This window comes from Moschus berezovskii, chromosome 6 (genome assembly GCF_049115385.1).
Source record: "Moschus berezovskii isolate FMDL1 chromosome 6, NW_MosBer_1.0, whole genome shotgun sequence".
NCBI lineage: Eukaryota > Metazoa > Chordata > Mammalia > Artiodactyla > Moschidae > Moschus > Moschus berezovskii.
In genome coordinates, this window is record NC_142465.1 from 22201026 (window position 1) to 22221034 (window position 20009).

The window sequence follows — 20009 nt, forward strand, 5'->3', positions numbered from 1 at the left end:
CCTCTAGTCGTGTTCTCCTGGTCTCCCTTCTCCCCAAGCCCTCCACAGACCCACACAACCACCAACCTCAGGTTGTATTCTCCCTGGCTTGTATTCAGTGCGTCCGGGGTTCTGGACTGTGATAAGGCAGTGAGGACCACTCATGTGGCAGGTGGCGCCGTACCTTGACACTTTCCCTCTCCTGACTATAAGGGATTTTGACCTTTACTCCTTTTCCTTCAAATAGCAGGGAAATGTGTTTGGTTTTTACTTGATTGAGCATTTAACAAATGAGATACTTTTCCTATCATGTTATAGTAATCACACCTAATTAAAATTGGTTTTATTTATTCTTCTTCTATTTTATTTTAGTCCTACTTTGCTCTATCCCCCTTGTTTATTTTCTGGCCTCAAAAATAAGAAGCACTTGGGAATTCCCTGGTGGTCCAGTAGTTAGGACCCTGCACCTTCACTGCTGAGGATGGGGGTTCAATCCCTGGTTAGGGACCTAAGACAAGCTGTATGGTGTGGCCAAAAACAAAAACAAAAAAAAGGAAACACTCCACTCTTAATGTTTTGTATAACTCCTGTACAAGATGAATCCACTAATCTGGAATAACACTGCTTGCCTTTCAAAACTTGAGAATGCACATTTCAATGTAACAGTTTCAGCTGACATACTGACATCAGCTTGATAGAAGACAATAAATTCTGGCATCGAGGATGCAGTGTAGTTCCTGTTGTATCTTTTAGCTTGAATTCTGAAAACTTACCAATGTACGAAAGTAACAGTGTTGATAGAAGCCACAATTACACTTCTTGAAACTCTCTCTCTTTCTCTTGCAACATACTGAAAACCAAGAAATATGCTTATTTGCTTTAAGACAGAGTCTGAAGTATACTATGATCTGGGCATTGTAAAGGGCAGTTTTTACTTTCCTATAAATACAGGAGCAAAAAGCTTGCAAAACTGGGTGAGAAGTTTACTTTTGTAATGTTACTATAAGGAGGACTTCAACACAGTCTCCCCAAGTAGTTAAAAAATTCTCTACGCATATGCAGACACATATACGGAAAATGCTTATATGTGTTTAATATGTGAATGTGTACACATGCAACTTGATATAAGAGAAAATAACACGCCAAATGGAAAAACCATAACTGCATGTAAAGCCAAAGTATTGGTCCTGGGCAGTTTGGGTAAGAGTAAAACAGTGATCAGAAGTCAACTATCATAAGTGGAAAGGTATCGTAAAACAAATTTTGTATCTGGCTTTAAACAAATAGAGTAAGTTGAGATAAGTTAAAGGCTCCAAAAGCCAGACTGAGGTCTAATATATGAAGTGTGAAAGAGAAAAGCACTGAAAATATCTTGACTAGGAGGTGATATCAAGAATGGGGTTTACAGGAGACAATGGTAGAATTTAGAAGGGCCGAGGAAGGTTCTGTGGGAGCAACTCAGACAAGATGAAAATAATGACTGCTGCTAAAGAAGGAACTAAGCATGTCTCGGTTACAGTGTGTAAAAGAGAAGGGTAAACGTGCCTCCTGAGCTCCATGACCAGGAACATGATGAGCAAGATTCTGCTGCTTATAGAAAAAGAGAGAGCATACCCTGAGAAAGGTCAGGAAGACAATTCTGTGAAGGTATTTCACAGGTAAGTGGAGATGTGGGACTGAAGAGACAATGGAAATCAGAAATGGAGCTAAAAGTTGGAAGACATTGGTTAGCAGCTGCCATCGTAAGAATGAAACACTTCTTAAAAGATGTTATGAGCACATGCATGGTATGCGAAGTGGCGAGGTCAACCTTACTGATGATCATATTTAGTAAAATGAAATACCTTATTTCATTATCCTCTTCATTAATCTGTCTGTTTTCAACTGTCCTTGTAAGATTTGGTTGTTTCTTCTGGGAAAAGAACAATGATGTGCATTGTAAAATTATCATGTCCTATTTAAGAGGGAAATAGTCTCCACTTCTATGTTTTCATCAGCAGGCAGCCTATGAAAATACTTTCACAGTAAGAAATTACGAAAAATGCATGGTATTATCACTCAAAAGTTTTAGGATGTTGGAGATGAAACAGTAGTAAAAAAAACTGAAAGATCTAAATAGTAATCAAATTAAAAAGACATTTCAAAAAGCTGACTTGCAATCATTTAGCACATTTAAAAATTTTAGACAGGCTTCAGTGAGAAGAAAGAGTAGAAATCCAAAAATAGATCATACAAACGGCATTTCTAGCTAATTTTAAGCACATCGTATATTTATTCCTTTTTATATTTAGTTCAGACTAGTAAAACCAGTTTTCATTTTCTTAAGTATGCATTCTCAGTTAGAGGAGTGGTCTTTAAAACATAAGGAGGAATGGGGGAACCTTTCTAAGGTTTATATTCTGTGGAGGCTATAAGTTTAAGACATAGCCTATCTTACTGTTTTCTTGGTAGGATCCTTTCTTAAAAAGGGCAGTTTCTTAATTATTTATGTAACGTAGTATGAACAACTAAATATGTAAACTTTTTGATTAAGGGGGGAAAAAAAAGAATAACAGCACTTACCTTCCAGTATAAGGCCCCAAAAGCAAACCCAATCACAAGAGAAAAGAATGCTGGCAATGCTACGGCTGCCCATTGTAGGTTGGAATCTTCAATGGAATTTGAGGCCTTCCCTGTAATTTAAACAGTACAGTGGTGAACACTGCAAACCCATACCCATGCCAGAGGTTTTGTTCTTATGCTGTGGTTGTTCCCAACTGTTTCCGAAATGTACTCTGGACCTATCTGTTTAAAATATTTAACAGACTTATTTTTCCACTTTCAATACAAGTTCATGTCGTTTCTGAAAGACAGAAGGTGAAAAAGAAACCTCACAGACAGAAGGCTGTCTGACTCGGTTAATGTGGACCCATACGGAACGCAGAAAACATATACCTGAAAATGATGTATATCTAATCAAGCAAGTCCATCTTCCATGCCTTTATCTTCTAACATCTTTTCACTTCTTTACACGTCACTTCTTGCCAAGAAAATTTAAAGATGACATTCTGCAACCTGATCAAGGTCCCGATGCATCAAGCTACGTCTGGCCTGCTTCAAATTTTAAGTTAATAACTGTACATTATGCTTAGGGTATTTTCAGGGACCTCAAGCTTAGGATTACGGTGTCTCTTCATTGCATCGTCAGTTGGCATTTACTGGATACCAAGCAGTGCTTTGCACTGTGCTATGGACTAAAGGTTTCAATTTTTCAGACTTTCTATGTTAGAAAGCCAGAGACTACTGAACGGGGAAGAATGGCTGGAAACACCAGTGTCTCCCCACATAACTAAGTGAGAGAGAAAACCTGTACATGAAATCAACTTGGGACACCTCCCTTCATCCTGCTTTGATCTTCCTTGAGAAGCAGAATGATTCAGGAATTAAACAACAAAACTCCCCTAAGGGTCTCTTGCTCTCATCACAAAACCTAACATTTTGACAGATTTTTCCTCTCTGTCTCCTTACAAGAAACAACTGCCTTGTTTGAGAACATGGACAACGTACGTGTCAACTTGTAAGAGTTAAACTTTCAGTTATCTTTGGAAGAGGTAATACATTTATAAATTATATACTTTCAGCCATCATATGATCAAAATGTAAGTCAATTGAGTAAAAGTGACTGTTTTGGGCTATGATATTTTGCAATGATACTTGGGTTACTGTGTCAGCCTACAGTCACCTATTTAATATTAAGTACCTAAAGTACATGATCTAAAAGAATCAAACTACTGTATGTGTATCAGCATTTCAGAGGGAAAAATAAACTCATAGATTTAACTTGAGAGGCAAGAAACAAATCTTATCTATTGTAGTGAGAATAGGAATTGCCCATTTCCCCACCATTTGTAAACTTGGAACAGGAAACTCACTAATTCTATGATTCTTATGTTTCTAAAGAGGTTCTCATAATAGTACGTTTGGGCGTGTGCTGGGGCAGAGTAGGGAAACATAGTGAGTCAGGGTGCCCCTTATACTTGAAGGAGATTGAGTAAAGAAGTGGACTCTTCCATTCACGTAACTATGAATCACTTCCCAAGCCCAGACTGACAGATATTTTGGCCAACCCCATGGGAAATATGTTTAAGGCATCTTAAAGCTCAACATGAATTCTATCACCGAAATAAGCCTGAGTTATAAAATGGGATTTGGCATAAATGAAGGAACACTATTATTACAATAATACAGCCATTTTAAGGGTTATATAAGATTATATGTGCTTGTCTGAGATTTTGCTACTATTTATAAAAGTGATTTCTATGAGGAAATGTGTTTGGAGTTACAGGCAATTCTGACCATTTTAGAAATGTTTGTATCACTGTTGGTAAACAAAAATTTAGGTATTTGTGTTTGTATTCCAGTGACATGTTCCAATTTCCATTGATGGCCAACCCCCTATGGCCCACACTGTCTATTTTGATTGCTGGCATGTGATTATGATTTGGCCAAGTGATATATCCAGACAAATATAGAGAGTAAAGGAAGCTATGAATATTTTGTCCCCAGACTAATGGAAAACTAACTAGTGGGGATGGTGCTATGGAGAACTCTGTTCCCTATGTTTAAGCAGCCAGATGCCCCAGAGTCAAGGCAGCTAGACATCTGTTCTTCCTGTTCTATCCAAAGGCCAAATCTTGAATTGTTATTAGTCAGACCAGAGGAAAGACCGCACCCACCAGCAGTAAGCCGAAGGAACTCATTACAGAGTGAAGTCCTCTGGGATTCCCCACTGTAAATCTTTCTCAGCTAGGAGGACAGCCCCCAGGGAAGGCGTTGCAAATAAAGCCAAGCTGGAGGAGAGACTAAAGAAAGCACACCTTGCTCTCCCAGAACACCGTGACTTGTTAACCAAAGTCCTACCCCTAGGACTGTGGCCCTGAACAAAGCTCTGGAATTTGACTAACACCTAGCACCAGTACTCCTGTATGAGAGAGAGAAAAGGAGATAGGAGGTGGTCAGATCCACAGGAGCTGACTTCACCTTCTACAGAGGTGTCACTTCCTTATTTCTTCTCTTTATGTAAATGGCTTCACAGCAAGGCCTTGGGTTCTCTTCAGTGATCCTGCCATCCCTCTTCCAGGAGAGAAAATCTACTTTATTAGAAAAGGCTTGCTTACACCTCCAAGGCATGATTCTCAATACTTGCTACAGCTGCTATCCATCAGGGGTCAATGAGATCTGAATTATGTGCCTCAAGGCCAAATGAAGGGAGTGTATGTGTGCTAAATCACTTTCAATTGGGTCTGACCCTTGCGACCCCATGGACTACATGGACTATAGCCCGCCAGGCTCCTCTGTCCATGGAATTCTCCAGGCAAGAATCCACTAGAGTGGATTGCCATTTCCTACTCCAGGGGACTTTCCCAACCCTTTCCCAATAGAAACTGTCCGTCTCCTGCATTGCAAAGGGCAGTTTTTTTCACTAGCGCCGCCTGGGAAGCATAACTGAAGCGTATTGGGTCCAAAGCGTTGCTTTTATATAAAAATGCCTCTAAGTTTATGGGGTGCGGAAGCTCATCTGGACAGGATTTGAGTAATCCTGAATTCCTGAGTTCTTATCTTATTAGTTGTTCTTATTATTATGAAAACTGTCCAGTGTTCAAAGTTGGTGGGAACTGACTTGTGTGGTTTGACTAATAATGCCGGACATCTGTACAAACATAGACCACAAAAACCTGTGCTACAATTCTGCTGAATTTCTTTGTAGCGTTGAGTCTGCTTATGGGCACCATGCCCAGGAATACGTCTCTTCCCGGTCCTTAGAAAACATGCAACTCAGTACTCCCCCTTGATTCAGAGCTCACCACAGGCTCACTGCTTACTGACCCAGCCGTGCTGCCTCTAATTGTTCTAATTCTTGATGAACATGTACTATACATCAGGCACGGTGCTAAGCACACATGTGCTAACTCATTTAAAACTCATAGAAAACTTATGAAGGAAAGATCATCAACCTCCGTTTGATTGAGGAGTCCAGAGCGATGAAAACATTTGCCCAAGATCACACAGCTAGCCAAGGGCTAGAGCTAGGCAGTGGTTTTTCTAGCAGATGTGTAAGGTGATGTCAAAGTAGGGATCTTGTCTCTATCATTTAAATATACTGTCTGTAAGGTTCGCAAACAAACATTTTTAAAACACACTTTAGCTTGGTACAAAGAATATTACTTTGAAAGCACAACTCCCTTTGGATAACTTTTACACTTTTACCTTATCCCATGATTCTCCCTTATAAGCTAGAGAGAGGGCACTTCCACCTCTGGGCCGCTCCATCATATGCATGGTCCTCTGACCAGCATGGCAACATTTGGGGTCTTATCCCTGAAAACAGCATGGTTTCTTCAAATTTCCCTGACCGTACTCCCCCAGATGTCTTACTTTCTTCATGCTACAACTAAAGACATTTACAAACTTCTGTTAAATATAGTATAAATAACATAAAATGTGAATATTTTTGTGTCTGCTTCTCTTATGAGATTGTACACTCCATAACAGCTAGTCCTATCCATGGGTATTCAAGTGCCATAAGGAGTGAGAACACCTGGCCAAAAGCTGCTCATCATGCAAGACTCACTTTTTTTTTTTTTTTTTTTAACAAAAAAAGAAGAAAGGGAGAAGGGGAAACAAAAAGTCTGGTCATTCATATTGCCATTTAAAAACTACCAATAGTCTCAAAGGTGTAGGACTGAACAGGTGCTTTATATTCAGCTGTCTTGTAAGTAGAAAAGATTTTGCATTCAACCCTGATGACAGCAATTTAACCTTCCCAATGTAAATAATTATCATACTAAACAAATTATACTAGGCAACTACTTTCAGACCTTGGTCAAAAGGCAATGCGAGAGTGTAATCCCTGGGAGAGGGAAAATCCAAGTGATAAGACCCACAACTGTCCCGATTTGCTGGCTGGGTGACACCTTCTGACTACTGTCTCACTGTGACAGGAAATCAGAGAATGAAGCTTAGGGCTGCTGCCTTAGCTAGAGGCAGGGCTGTTTGTGAGGTTTGTGAGGCAGGGTTATTTTGGGGAGAGGAACTGTGCAGAAAAGAAGTGCTACAAGTGTCTGGAGGAGACTCAATCATTGGTTGAATAATACGCTGTACATGCACAGGGAGAAACTTCACAAAAGCTGGCAATAAACAGTGTCCAGGAGGCTATGACTTAAACAAAGACCCTAGCAGTCAGTTCAGAGACAAAGAAGTTCTGACAAGCAAGAATGGAGAGATTTTCTAGGCATTCAAGAAATAGCTCAGTGACCCCATGCCTTAGAAATAACGCTACTCTCCCTCCACCCTCTAAGAAAGCTTAAAAAAAAAAAAAAAGCCTAGGAAGGAAGAGAAAGCTGATCTGCTAGGAACTGAACTAACTGCCTCTCAGAACAAAACAGTCACTGAAGGAATGCTACAAAATCCAGATATTCAACAACATAATACCTATAATATCCAGCATATGGTCAAAAATTACTAGCCATCTAAAGGAAGATGTGACCCACAATCAGGAAGAAAAAAGAATCAGTTAATAGAAACCACGCTGGGATGACCTACATATTAAAATTTGAAAACAAGAACTTTAGAGAAGCTATTGTAACTACATCCAAGAGCCAAGAAAGAAAATATTGTCATCATGAATATCCAGATGGAAAATCTCAGCAGAAAAATGTAAAATATAAAAAGAATCAAATGAAAATTCTAGAACACGAAGTACAAATTTGGAAATGAAAAACATGCACTGGATTCAAACCCATAGAATGGACAGCACCAAGAGTGAACCCTATGTCAGCTGTGGACTCTGGGTGACCTGAGGTGTCCATGAAGACTCCTCCATTGTACAAATGCGCCACTAGGGTGGGGGCTGTTGATAATGAGAGAGGCTATGTGTGCGTGGCAGGGAGTATGTGGAAGATCTCTGTCTATGCCCCTCAAATTTGCTGTAAACCTTAAACTGCTCTAAAAATAAAGTCTTAATAAAAAAATTTAATGGAAAAAGGAAAACTTACTGGAAGAAAAATTTAGCAGATGACAAAAAGTCAGGGAACTTGAAAATAGGTTAAAATGATTCATCTTAAAGATTAAAGAGAGGTTGGAAAAAAATGAACAAAACATCCATGATCTGTGAGACTGATTTTATCAATAATATATGTGAGATTATTATGTGTGTGATTGTACGTATGTGTGTTTCTTAAACTTACATATCCAAGAAACTTGACAAACAAGAAAACCACTCCAAAGCGCATCTTATTTAAACTCCTAAGACAGAAGTAAATTTTGAAAGGCAGAGGGGGAAAATGACTCAGTACACATAAGGAAAAACATCATATAAATGCTGGCTGCCTTTTTGTCAGAAACAATAGAAGCAGGAAGACAGTGGAGTGACATCTTTAAAGAACTCAAAGAAAAAAATTCTGTTAACCCAGAATTCCGTATCTAGTAAAAAGCACCTGCAATACTGAAGACAGTCATTTTTCTATTAAAAGAAAAAATCTGTTGGCAACAGATCTGCCCTACATGAAATGCTAAAGGAAGCTCTTCAGCCAGAAAGGAATTAATGCTAGACAGAAACTTGGATTTACAAGAGGAAATGAGGAGTAAGAAGAAATAATAAATATGGAGTAAATGTAAAAGAATTTTTTTCCTTCTCTTTAAAAGGTGGCTTTAAGAAATAATTTTAAGACTGTATCGTGAGGTTTATAACCTGCATAAATATACATGTCAACACAACACAAAAAAGGTTATAGGTAAGTGGAACTATCCTGTTGCAAGTTCTTACATTGTTTCTGAAGTGCTACAACATTAAATAGAATGTTACAAGTTAAGATGTATATGGTGATTTCTAAAGCAACCACAAAATGATGTCAAGAGGTGCTGTTGAAAAGACCACAGAGTAACTAAAATAGAGCACACTAAAAGCCACTCAATCAATGAACACAAAGGACAGCTGGAAAGGAGGAACAGAGGATCATGTGGTGCCAATAACGAAATGGTAGACCCACAGCCAACCACACCGTTAACTGTATGAAATACAAAAGGGATGAAACAGCCTAATTAATGAAAATAAGGGGCCCAACTGCACCCTATCAGAGATATGCTTTCAAAATAAAGACAAGAAGAAAAACAATGTATACGAAAACAGTAAACATAAGAAAGGCTGGCTCTACCAATGTCAAACAAAATATGCTTCCAGACAAGAGTGCTAGCAGAGTTAATAAGGAATATTTCAGTAAGATGTAAAAGTCAATTAATCAGGAAAGATATAACAATAATAAATATATAAATACTTAATAATAGAGCTGCTAAGTAGGTGAAGCAAAAACCTTTGAACCAAAACAAGAAATAACCAAATCCACAATCAAAAGGAAAGATTTTTAATGCTCCCCTCTTAGTAAACAATTAAAAATTTGACAAAAAATGTAATAAGGACAGAAGATCTGAATGTTATCAACCACTTATATCCAATTTCAGAATGCTACACCTGAAACTTTAATATTCATAAAATGTCTCAATACATTTCACAAGACTACAGTGTATGTTCTCTGACAATAATGGAGTTAATTTAGATGCTTGGGGCTGGTATTCGGGGATGACCCAGAGGGAGGATAAGGGGAGGAGGGAGGTGGGAGGAGGGGTTTGGGAGGGGGAACTCATGTACACCCGGGGCAGATTCATGTCAATGTATGACAAAACCAACCAATATAATATTGTAAAATAATTAGCCTCCAATAAAAATAGAAATTAAAAAAAAATGATCCACATCAAAAACTCTAAAAAAAAAAGCATGTAAAAAAATAGACTAAAAAAAAAAACCAATAATAAGATATCTAGAAAAATCACATATTTTTAGACAACAAACAACCCACTTTTATATTCCCATGAACAAAAGAAGAAATCATAAGGAAAATTATTTTTAAAGAAATGATAATGGAAACACAATATATCAAAATATGTGGAATTCAGTTAAAGCTGCTTATAAGGACATTTATACCTTTAAGTGCTTATTTTAGAAAAGAAGAATGGTTTAGAGTCAATGATCTAATTTTCCTACCTTGAGAAATTAAGAAGTTAGAAAAAAATTGAACAAATTAAACCCAAGGCAGGTGTAGGGAAATTATGAAAGGTAAGATTATAAATCAATGAAGTACTAACAATTTTAAAAGTCAGAAACTGCTTCTTTGAAAAGATTAATAAAATTCTTAGTAAGAAAGACCTTAACATATATAGTGTCTTCAAAATTTTTCAAATCCAATGGGTATTCAGAATTTTAGATTTTAGAATATTTCTGTCCTATAAATATTGTATATTACATGATATCCTCAATGAGGTATGAGTAGCACCCTATAGTCAAACACATTAATATTTCTTAGTGAAAGGCATACCCACTTTTCGAGGGTAAAGATTATAAATAGCCTCATCACAATTCAGGTCAGGTTTTGGTGGCAAAACGTCCAAAACAGATTGATTTTAGAGGTTTTCCTTTAAATTTCTGAACTGCAGCATTGATATTGTGGATTTGTATTAAATTGATTATTCTTTTATACAGATAGGTCTTTGATGCTCTTGAACATATAAGAGTGTCCCATCACTGACTTAAGGGACGATCTTCTCAGCTAAGATCACAGGGTGAATTTTTTCCTCCTACAGCATCCATGAGACTAGAAGGTCAGAATATTTAGTTAATCCAATGACCCTTATAGTGACCTTTGCCTAGGTAGGTAAGTGTAGTCTGTCAGTTGTGTCCAACTCTTGCAACCCCATGGACTGTAGCTCGCCAGGCTCCTCTGTCCATTGGATTACATTTGAAAAAAAAAAAAAAGGACATCAGACTTTCAGGAAACTGGATTCTTCTTCACGAACAAGGATAGAAATTTCAGAGAAAGAAGCGTATTGTCCCCCAACATATAATTTTATAGTAAAATAAAAAAAAAAACCATCAATTTTTCAAACATACAGTAGTAAATATTGTTATACGCCACAAAACAGAAGATATCAGAATTTTACACAGCCAGCACCTGTATTTTCCATTTTAAAATTCCATTTTTTGTCAGGCAAATTCCATGCAAAATATATTTCAAGTCAACAATGAAAAAAGCTTAAATCATCTAAAAGTAATTTCATGCCTTATTGAAAACTATCTTAGCAGAAAATTTATTACCCCAATTAAACATTATCTCCAGCTTTAGGGAAATCCAAATTGTGCAAACCTAATGATTTAATTCTCAGGAAAATCACAACAGGAAGAATAGTAAGAGAATAGAATTAATAGTAATGATTGTAGAAATTTCCTTTAAAGCTCATGCAATACTCCTAACAGAAGCTAATTGGAGCCATGCATGCATTAAATCAGACATATGTACTTACTATTACTGCTACTGCTGTCATTCCTAAGGGAGCTGGCTGCAACAGGGGGTAACATAAATGGTTTTGTGACACTGACTCTGGAATCTAAATAGAAAGCAATAATGTGTCAGTGCTGCATGGCGATTTACATAAATTAAAAGAGTCCTCAAAAGGTGAAGTGCAATATTAGAGTAATTTCCAGGCCTGCTTCCCAAATCTTGATTATTCAGATCCTATTTATTTTATACTGGGTCCTGCTATTCTATTTTTATTAAGAAATTCACCAAAACCACCTTACAGAACAACGATTCACTGCCTACACATGCTAATAAATGTAAATAATGCAAATGGTTGGCAATTGGTCACTTTTTCAAAATAAGTGATGAAATTAAAATTTCGTATCATAGGGATGGTAGTGGGGAGGAAGTCTCTCAGTACAGGATAAGTGGTGAAGATGAGAATTCATGACTCAGACCCCTAAGGAAAAGATTTGAGAAAGGGACATTAAGAAGACTGGAAGTGAAGAAGAATATAATTGTATATTACTAGTAAATATCAGTTGAAAATGAGTGACTATCTCATATACCGTTTACTCACGTGCAATTCTGTACTTTGAAGATGGTTAAGTGTTGTTGGGCTTGAACACCAACAAATATATAACTGTTTTGGTTTTTTTTTTTTTCCCATGCCACTGATATTTGCTTTTATATTAGGCATACACACACACATGTCTTTTTCTAGCTACACATATATTTGAGTCAGAGGTAGATTCTTACCTACACATATAAGATTCAGTATTGCTTTTTATATTTATATTAGGAATGTTTGTGTGTCTTACCTTTTTCAGGACTTGATGTTGAGGAAATCACACATTCATTCATTTTAGAAGCCAGTATCTCCAAGTCCTTGAAGGCATCGACGGATTTATTAAAAATTCCAAAGAATTTCTCAGGAGTAAACTGCCTGGGTTCTGGGCTCTTAGATGATTTTTTTACATTCTAGAAGAAGAAGAAGAAAAAAAAAAAACAAGATTATTTTCAAATAGTTTGCAGATTTAACTAATGTCAAAGTTCAGTTCAGTTCAGTCGCTCAGTCGTGTCTGACTCTCCGCGACCCCATGAATCACAGCACACCAGGCCTCCCTGTCCATCACCAACCCCTGGAGTTCACTCAAACTCATGTCCATCGAGCTGGTGATGCCATCCAGCCATCTCATTCTCTATCATCCCCGTCTCCTCCTTCCCCCAACCCCTCCCAGCATCAGAGTCTTTTCCAGTGAGTCAACTCGTCGCATGAGGTGGCCAAAGTATTGGAGTTTCAGCTGCAGCATCAGTCCTTCCAATGAACACCCAGGATTGATCTCCTTTAGAATGGACAGGCTGGATCTCCTTGCAGTCCAAGGGACTCTCAAGAGTCAAGTAATAGACTACAATATGTCCTTGACAGACTCAAGTGAAACCGACACTTTTAGACAACTTTTTTATTTTTTTAAGTAACATTGTTAATATTTTAGGAACATGTCTATTGAGTTAAATTTGAATTAGATTTTTAAAGTCTTTTTTTTTTTGCCTCTCCACAGGGCATGCAATATATAGTTTCCCAACCAGGGATCAAACTTGCGCCCCTTGCAGTGGAAGCCCAGAATCTTAAACCACTGGACCACCAGGAAAGTCTCTAGACAACTGTTTTAAAACTCATAATTCAAACTGGCACTGTAGGACAAATGATTCCATGCATTTCGGTCTGGGGCTCAATTCCGGATAAAAGGAAGAGGGTGGTGGAGGGTGAATAAGGTGAAAGCAACATCAAAACAATGAAATAATCCTGACAACAAACTATAGACTGTTCTCTTTAAAGATGTTCATTAAAATTATTACTTCTCATTAAAGATATATACAACACATGCTCCAAATATGCACTAATTAAAAAGTCTAATGATGATGAATACTGGCAAGGACCTGGAGCAGAGGGGATCTCTTATATACCAGTGGAATGACAAAAATTGGTGCTTTGATATTAGTAATGTTGGACATGCTCCCATCCTGTGACCCAGAAATTCCACTCCTAGGTAACTACTTTAAGGAAACTCTTGCAATATGTACCAGAAGACATATTAAGAAAGTTCTTGCCAGCAGTGTTTATAAATTCTAACATCAATCAACAGGTGAGTGGTTTAATAAATAGTGGTATATTGAATCAATGAAATGTTCTATGAACAGTAAAAAAAAAATCAACTACAACTTTAATAATCAATGTGGATATCTTATAAACATAACGTGGCGTGAAAGAAGCAAGTCTCAAAAGCATAAAACGAGTATGGTTTTCTATAAAATCCCCAAACAAGTCAAAGCTATATGTTAGGAATTCATAAATATATGAAAAGTGAAAGTTGCTCAGTCGTGTCTTTGTGACCCCATGGACTATACAGTCCATGGAATTCTCCAGGACAGAATACTGGAGTGGGTAGCCTTTCCCTTCTCCAGGGGATATTCTCAAACATGGTTATCTATAAATAAAAGCAGGTAATAATAATTAGAGTTAACACCTATGTACCACTTATTATGTACTACTCTGTGTTTTATATATGCTAACCTCAGAAACAACTGAGAGATACCATCTGGTATGAATCTCTCGGGGTCTAGTCAAAGTGCCATGGTTAGTAAATGTACACTTTTTGGTATCTGGAATGCTCTTCTAGATAAACTGCCATTTACTGACCAATTAATTCATCTTTCAGCCCCTAGGGCATATCTTATTTTCTTCATGACACCTTGTCTGGTATACTCTACTTTTGGTGGCTTCTCCTTATCATTGCCATTAGTACATCCTTCATACTGATATGATAAAAAGGGACGCTAACACTAAGATGTCACTGATTATATGTTCTGATTGGGAAATTAGAAAGTAAAACAGTAGAAATGATGAATTATAGTGATTAGGTTACTGGCATTATGAGAATTTTAAGATTGGAGAGTACAAATGGGATGGAGGTTGGAGTCTTAGAGAGTGACTGGAATGTGAATGGAGATGGAGTATTTGACTATTACTATACAGCATCATGGTTAAAGCCTTAGGTTTGAACTTCAAGAAGACCTGCAGGCCAAACCTTGGCTTGTGAACTCTATGCCAAAACAGGTGTGCCAAGAGGCCATTTATTATATAGACACGGTGTTATAAAATTAAGAAAAAACTGTTAACATTTTACTTTGCCAAATTTGAATGATAAAAATTCTTTCATGTAATATCCACTCCTCTTATTGTCCCCATTTTATGTGTAAAGAAGGTGAGCAAAACTATTACTGAACAAAGCCAGGATTTGACCTCTGGCATCTCATCCTTAATCTCTAGTGGGTACATTGCTTCTTTATATGCTTCGAACCCAAAGCACTGCCATACCCATACTCTGAAGTGACAACTAATCATCAAATGACCCCAATGATGTTAAAATGCACTTCTTTGTTGTGATATTATTACTACAGATAAGAGGCCAAGTGTTCATTATAGGCGATTTTCCATTTAAAGGGTAAATGAACATTGGTAACCTCATAGGAAGGCTATGAGAACATTATCCATGAGATAAAGTCAGGGTTGTTTTTATAAGTATATTGTGAATACATTTATTTTAATATTAAGTGACAACATTTAATTGTCTTAATATACATTTCAGTTGTGATATAACTACAAACATTTATTTTCTGTGCTCATTTTCAAAATGTTTTTTAATTACAAATTTATAAATTAAAAATCTCACAAACATGTTCCCACTCCTGCCACCACTAATCAGCCATACATTACAGAGAGTAATAAAAAGCAGTCCCAATACAAAGTTACCTCAAATGAGTGTTCCTCCATGCACTCCACAAGGTCATCAACTATTTTCACAAGTTTGTCTATGATCGAATAATTACTCAAGCCTTCAGAAATATTTGAAAACTTGTCCAGAAGATCTGTCAAGCTGACTGACAATTGTTCCACCATCTCTCTTATCCAACAATGACTAGGCTGTAAGAAATTAGAAGAAAAGAAGACAAAACACCTGTTTTAAGTACAGTCACTGATCACTGGACAAAAGATTTCCTTATATCAGAACAGGTTCATTCTTAGCTTTTGTTTAAGTCATTACTAACAGCTGTTTCAAAATTTCCAAATGCGTAAAAATCAGAAGAAATTGTTGATGGTAAAGATTTTGCCCTTCCATGGAAATAAAATTAAGACAGAATCCTTGACAAGATTCAGATACTGCAAAATTTAATTCTACGGAAGCATATTTATTTCTTTCTTACTGTATTCTGAAATGAATTTTAGACCCATAGAAATTTCAAAAATAGTTATAGTGGGAAAGGTTCCTATGTTCAAGGAACTTCCGGTCTTTTGGGCAATTGGAATATGAATCAGTGGATCAATAATAGATTATTTTTCTCAAGATCTTGATAGATTTCTTCATAGCTGAGTTTCTGTGGGTGTTAAAAAAAAAAGCCCTGGCAGAATGTGGTCTGGAAGAGAAACATTTTTGCTTTAGTGGTGGGACCAGCTACATAATTTGTGGGGCTAATAGCAAAATGGAAATGCATTTACTGTTCAAAACATGTTAAAAAAATGATGAATAGTTTCACAATGGTGACAGCAGAGCATGAAACCAAGTGTGGAACCCCACTCATGAAGCCAGCCCTGTCCACTGGTTAGAAGCTCAAGCCTTGGAATAAGCAAAACTGGGTTCAATTATGGCTGAGAGAGTCCCGACAAGCTACATCAATTCTCTGAACCTCATTTTGCCCCTCTGTAGAAAAATGAGGTTCAGAGAAGTAAGGTAGTTTTGAGGAAATGAGGTACATAATTTGAATGTAAGTTTCACGAGGGTAGGATTTTTTATAAAATTGTGTTCCCTGCGGTGTTCCTGAGACCTAGAATAGTGTCTGGCATATGGAAGTTGCTCAGAAACTCATTGCTTAACTGATATAGAAGTGAAAAAAAAAAAAAGTGAGAAAAAATACTAAACAGGGGTCCCAATGTTTTCTGGAAAGGGCTAGATGGCAAATTATTTTCAAGCTTTGTATGCCAAGAGGCAAAAATCAATAATATTGTGTAGGTCCAGTTATACAAGAGAAAATGAATTTCCACCCATTCTTATTACTGTTTAAAAAGTTCAGTTCAGTTGCTCAGTCGTGTCCGACTCTTTGCGATCCCATGAATCACAGCATGCCAGGCCTCCAAAGAGTCAGACACGACTGAGCGACTGAACTGAACAGTGTATATATGTCAATCCTAATCTCCCAATTCATCCTACCCTTTCCCCCATCCCTATCTTTCCCCTATATTACGCTATTGACATTTTACAATCCAGCATCTTATAACGGATAAACAGTAATAAAACAACTGTGCTTATCCAGCAAAGGATAAGTAACATAACGTATATTTAGAAATCTTCAAGAGGCTATACTTGGATGGTACTACCATCCCAATAGAGATAATTAGCTTGAAGTTTAATTATAACTATCTGTACACCTTACTCTCAAACTGAGACCTTTTAATATGCCATTGTTATGTCACTGTTCTTAGTGAGAAAATTACTCAAAGTATATTTATAGATATATAAACAACTGTTAAAAAAACTTATAAATCAATTAGTATAGATTAGGCCTAGGTTGATTCATTTCATCCTAACAACTTGTAAATTATTCAGTTCAGTTCAGTCACTCAGCCGTGTCTGACTCTTTGCGACCCCATGAATCACAGCATGCCAGGCCTCCCTGTCCATTACCAACTCCCGGAGTTCACTCAAACTCATGTGCATCGAGTTGGTGATGCCATCCAGCCATCTCATTCTCTGTCGTCCCCTTCTCCTCCTGCCCCCAACCCCTCCCAACATCAGTCTTTTCCAGTGAGTCAACTCATCGCATGAGGTGACCAAAGTATTAGAGCTTCAGCTTTAGCATCAGTCCTTCCAATGAACACCCAGGACTGATCTCCTTTAGAATGGACTGGTTGGATCTCTATGCAGTCCAAGGGACTCTCAAGAGTCTTTTCCAACACCACAGTTCATAATTGGATATAATTTATTTTGCATAATTAATAATTTAGCTTCTTTTGTAACATAGGTTTAGCAATAAGAAGAATGGAATTCTTTATTTTGGGTCAACGTTTTTGTTCAATTAGGGTTAAAAGCATTCTCTATTATCAAGTAGACTGTAAATGTTCATCTGTAAAAGGACAAACTCGGCTGGCTGTACATGTAATGTCAGCAACAGACTGGATCTGGTCTACAGAGTGCAGTTTGCCAACCCCTCTTATACATTTGCAGATAAATAAAGGTTTAGATTATTAGGGACAACTTCTTAGTATATTAGAATGAATTATAACATTTTTAAAAATTAATGTGACACCACTTAAAATAATTGGAAATTTACATACTTTGTATATTTGTAATATTTTCTTTTCTCTTATAAACAACTTTGAAGTCTAGGGTCTGATTTATATTTTTAACTGTTAAAATGTTATAATGAAAAAAATAAGATATTAGACAAAGGTAAAATGATTTTGGCTTACTAAGATCTCACATAATTTTAAATTATTTTTCTTGTAATAAAAATACATAATCAGCGAGGGTAACTGATGCCATGTAAAATGAATAAAACCCACTATACTTTATTTTTCTACTTACCAGCAGAATATCTCTGTGGGGGAATGTCATGTAATTCGTGTTTTTTAAATTACACAAGAGAGCCATTTTATATTTATTTCGTAGAGCAATTTTAATTAATATGACCCAGCCAAAGGGGAAACTGGTTTCTCTACAGATAGGTATGTTGCCATTTCTGGAAGCATTAAATGCCATTCAAAACTTTTAGGGAGTGTTGGCTCTGGCTTCAGATAAGTAGAATAAACAAACTCCTAGTGGGAATTAGTTCAATTTGGCCATTTCATTTGACTCACCAAGCAAGTTCTCAAAGCCTAAGTGTTTCCAAAATATGCTGAGAATGAACTCTTTGTTTTATAAAATCAGTGCTTATCTTAAGTACATGCAAGTTCATATTTGCATCATTAACAAGTCTCTTTACAAGCTGTCAGTCTTTCTTTGGAAGCCAATCGCTCTCTCAAGTTTCCCTCCATTTAGACAGCAATAACTCCCTTTAGATAGACATCCCTATCAGCAAGGGGCAGATTTCCTAGGACATGGGAAACAGCACATTCTGTAAATACTACTTTAGTAGTATTGATATGGTAGAACAGCCTTCACCAATTAGTTCATCCCACTGAAATTGTGCAAATTTTTCCATGGCAAGTACAGCTCATGTATTAATCTTTGCAAACTCTGTCCTTGCTCCACTTTATGAATAAGCTCGACTGTCCTTCTCTCTGATCCTCTGACGTGTAGGAACCAAAATCAAATTCCCCTACTCTGAGTGAAGGTACTGTGGTCTTTGCCTTAAATGCACAGGTTGTTTTTTCTTCTTGTTTTTTGTTTGTTTGTTGTTTTTTTGTGGTTAAAGCAGAAAGGAGCGTGTTAATATGTTTCTTAGTCTTAAACTGGGAACTCTGGGGTGCTTACTGTCACTTCTGTTTATCTCTATCTTCAGCTGAACTCTACGTTTACATTCCTCATTCAAATTCTTATTTAGCTATGACTACTTGCCCCATGGCCACCCACCCTTGTTTTCACATACCTAATCAACAGTCCAAGCAATCAACTTTTCCCAGAAACGTTTTCAACCCTCAACCTGTAATTTCTTACTGTTAAATCATGGAAATCCCATAATTGAACCCGAGCCCAATATCTGCCCCTTTAAGCTTATGAAAAATTCGTTGATATTTGACATAAACATCGAGACTACACTGCTGAAAAACATATTTCTAAACACCTTTAACTATTTCATTCATTATACATTCTTGCATAATTTTCTTGGAAAAGAGTATATAATCAATTCAAAGTTATTTCTTTTCACTAATCTGTTTATATCTTAGCTTTTAAAGTTTATTGAATTTAGGAAAGATAAAACTGAGGTAAACAATATTAAATATTAGCCAGTTTTAACTTGTCTGCCTACAAGAAAGGAAACCAGCCTTGACTAGAACATCAGACAGTTTCGCATTTTCTTTTTAATTAAATCTAGTCAATGATTTGCAGAGAGCAAAACATGGTGATCTAAATATTTCATTCGTGAGATGATATGAAGTCTGTTTTTCAACTCTTACAAGATTATTATGATTAGGAAATAGATAATGAAATGTGTGTAGTTCACAAATTTAAATTTTTCCTTTACCTTAATAAACAGGTGTTACTGTCACTCATCTTTCAGAGACCATTTTAAACAAATAGTTTTATATTGCACAGCTATTAACTCACAATATATATTAGAAGAATGTAAGATATAAATAATGTTCTCTATTTCACTAGAAGAATGTGAAAGATCAGTAAAGTTGATAGACAGGACATCAAAGAGGTGATGTAAAGAGTATGTTTCAAATTCCTGAGGTACATGTAATGTAATGTTTTATTGACCCATATACACACAAAAAGAAATACAGTTTTTTGCTTTGAAAGGGAAAACTTGTCTGGATTTTCCTTAACTTCCTACTCTTAATTTCTTACCTTCTTTTTTGGTAGCCTTTGATCTTTTTCTGGATCAATTATAACATCTCTGTTTAGGATTATTGGAGCAACATAT

The 20009-nt window shown here is 36.7% G+C and overlaps 1 protein-coding gene across 4 annotated transcripts in view; it reads right to left on the reverse strand.

Annotated features, from left to right (window-relative positions):
* The window catches only part of KITLG (KIT ligand), a 102224-nt gene that overhangs the window by 12082 nt on the left and 70133 nt on the right, over positions 1 to 20009 (reverse strand). The window contains exons 4-9 of one of the 4 annotated variants that reach the window (XM_055394360.2): positions 15178 to 15348; positions 12185 to 12344; positions 11368 to 11451; positions 2542 to 2651; positions 1824 to 1891; positions 753 to 829 (exon numbers count right to left, since the gene is read on the reverse strand). In XM_055394360.2, the coding sequence (XP_055250335.2) occupies positions 790 to 829; positions 1824 to 1891; positions 2542 to 2651; positions 11368 to 11451; positions 12185 to 12344; positions 15178 to 15348 (633 nt within the window). In that variant the 3' untranslated portion in view covers positions 753 to 789. The remainder of the gene's footprint in view (positions 1 to 752; positions 830 to 1823; positions 1892 to 2541; positions 2652 to 11367; positions 11452 to 12184; positions 12345 to 15177; positions 15349 to 20009) is intronic. The other 3 variants (XM_055394362.2, XM_055394359.2, XM_055394361.2) reach the window with 3 other exon arrangements.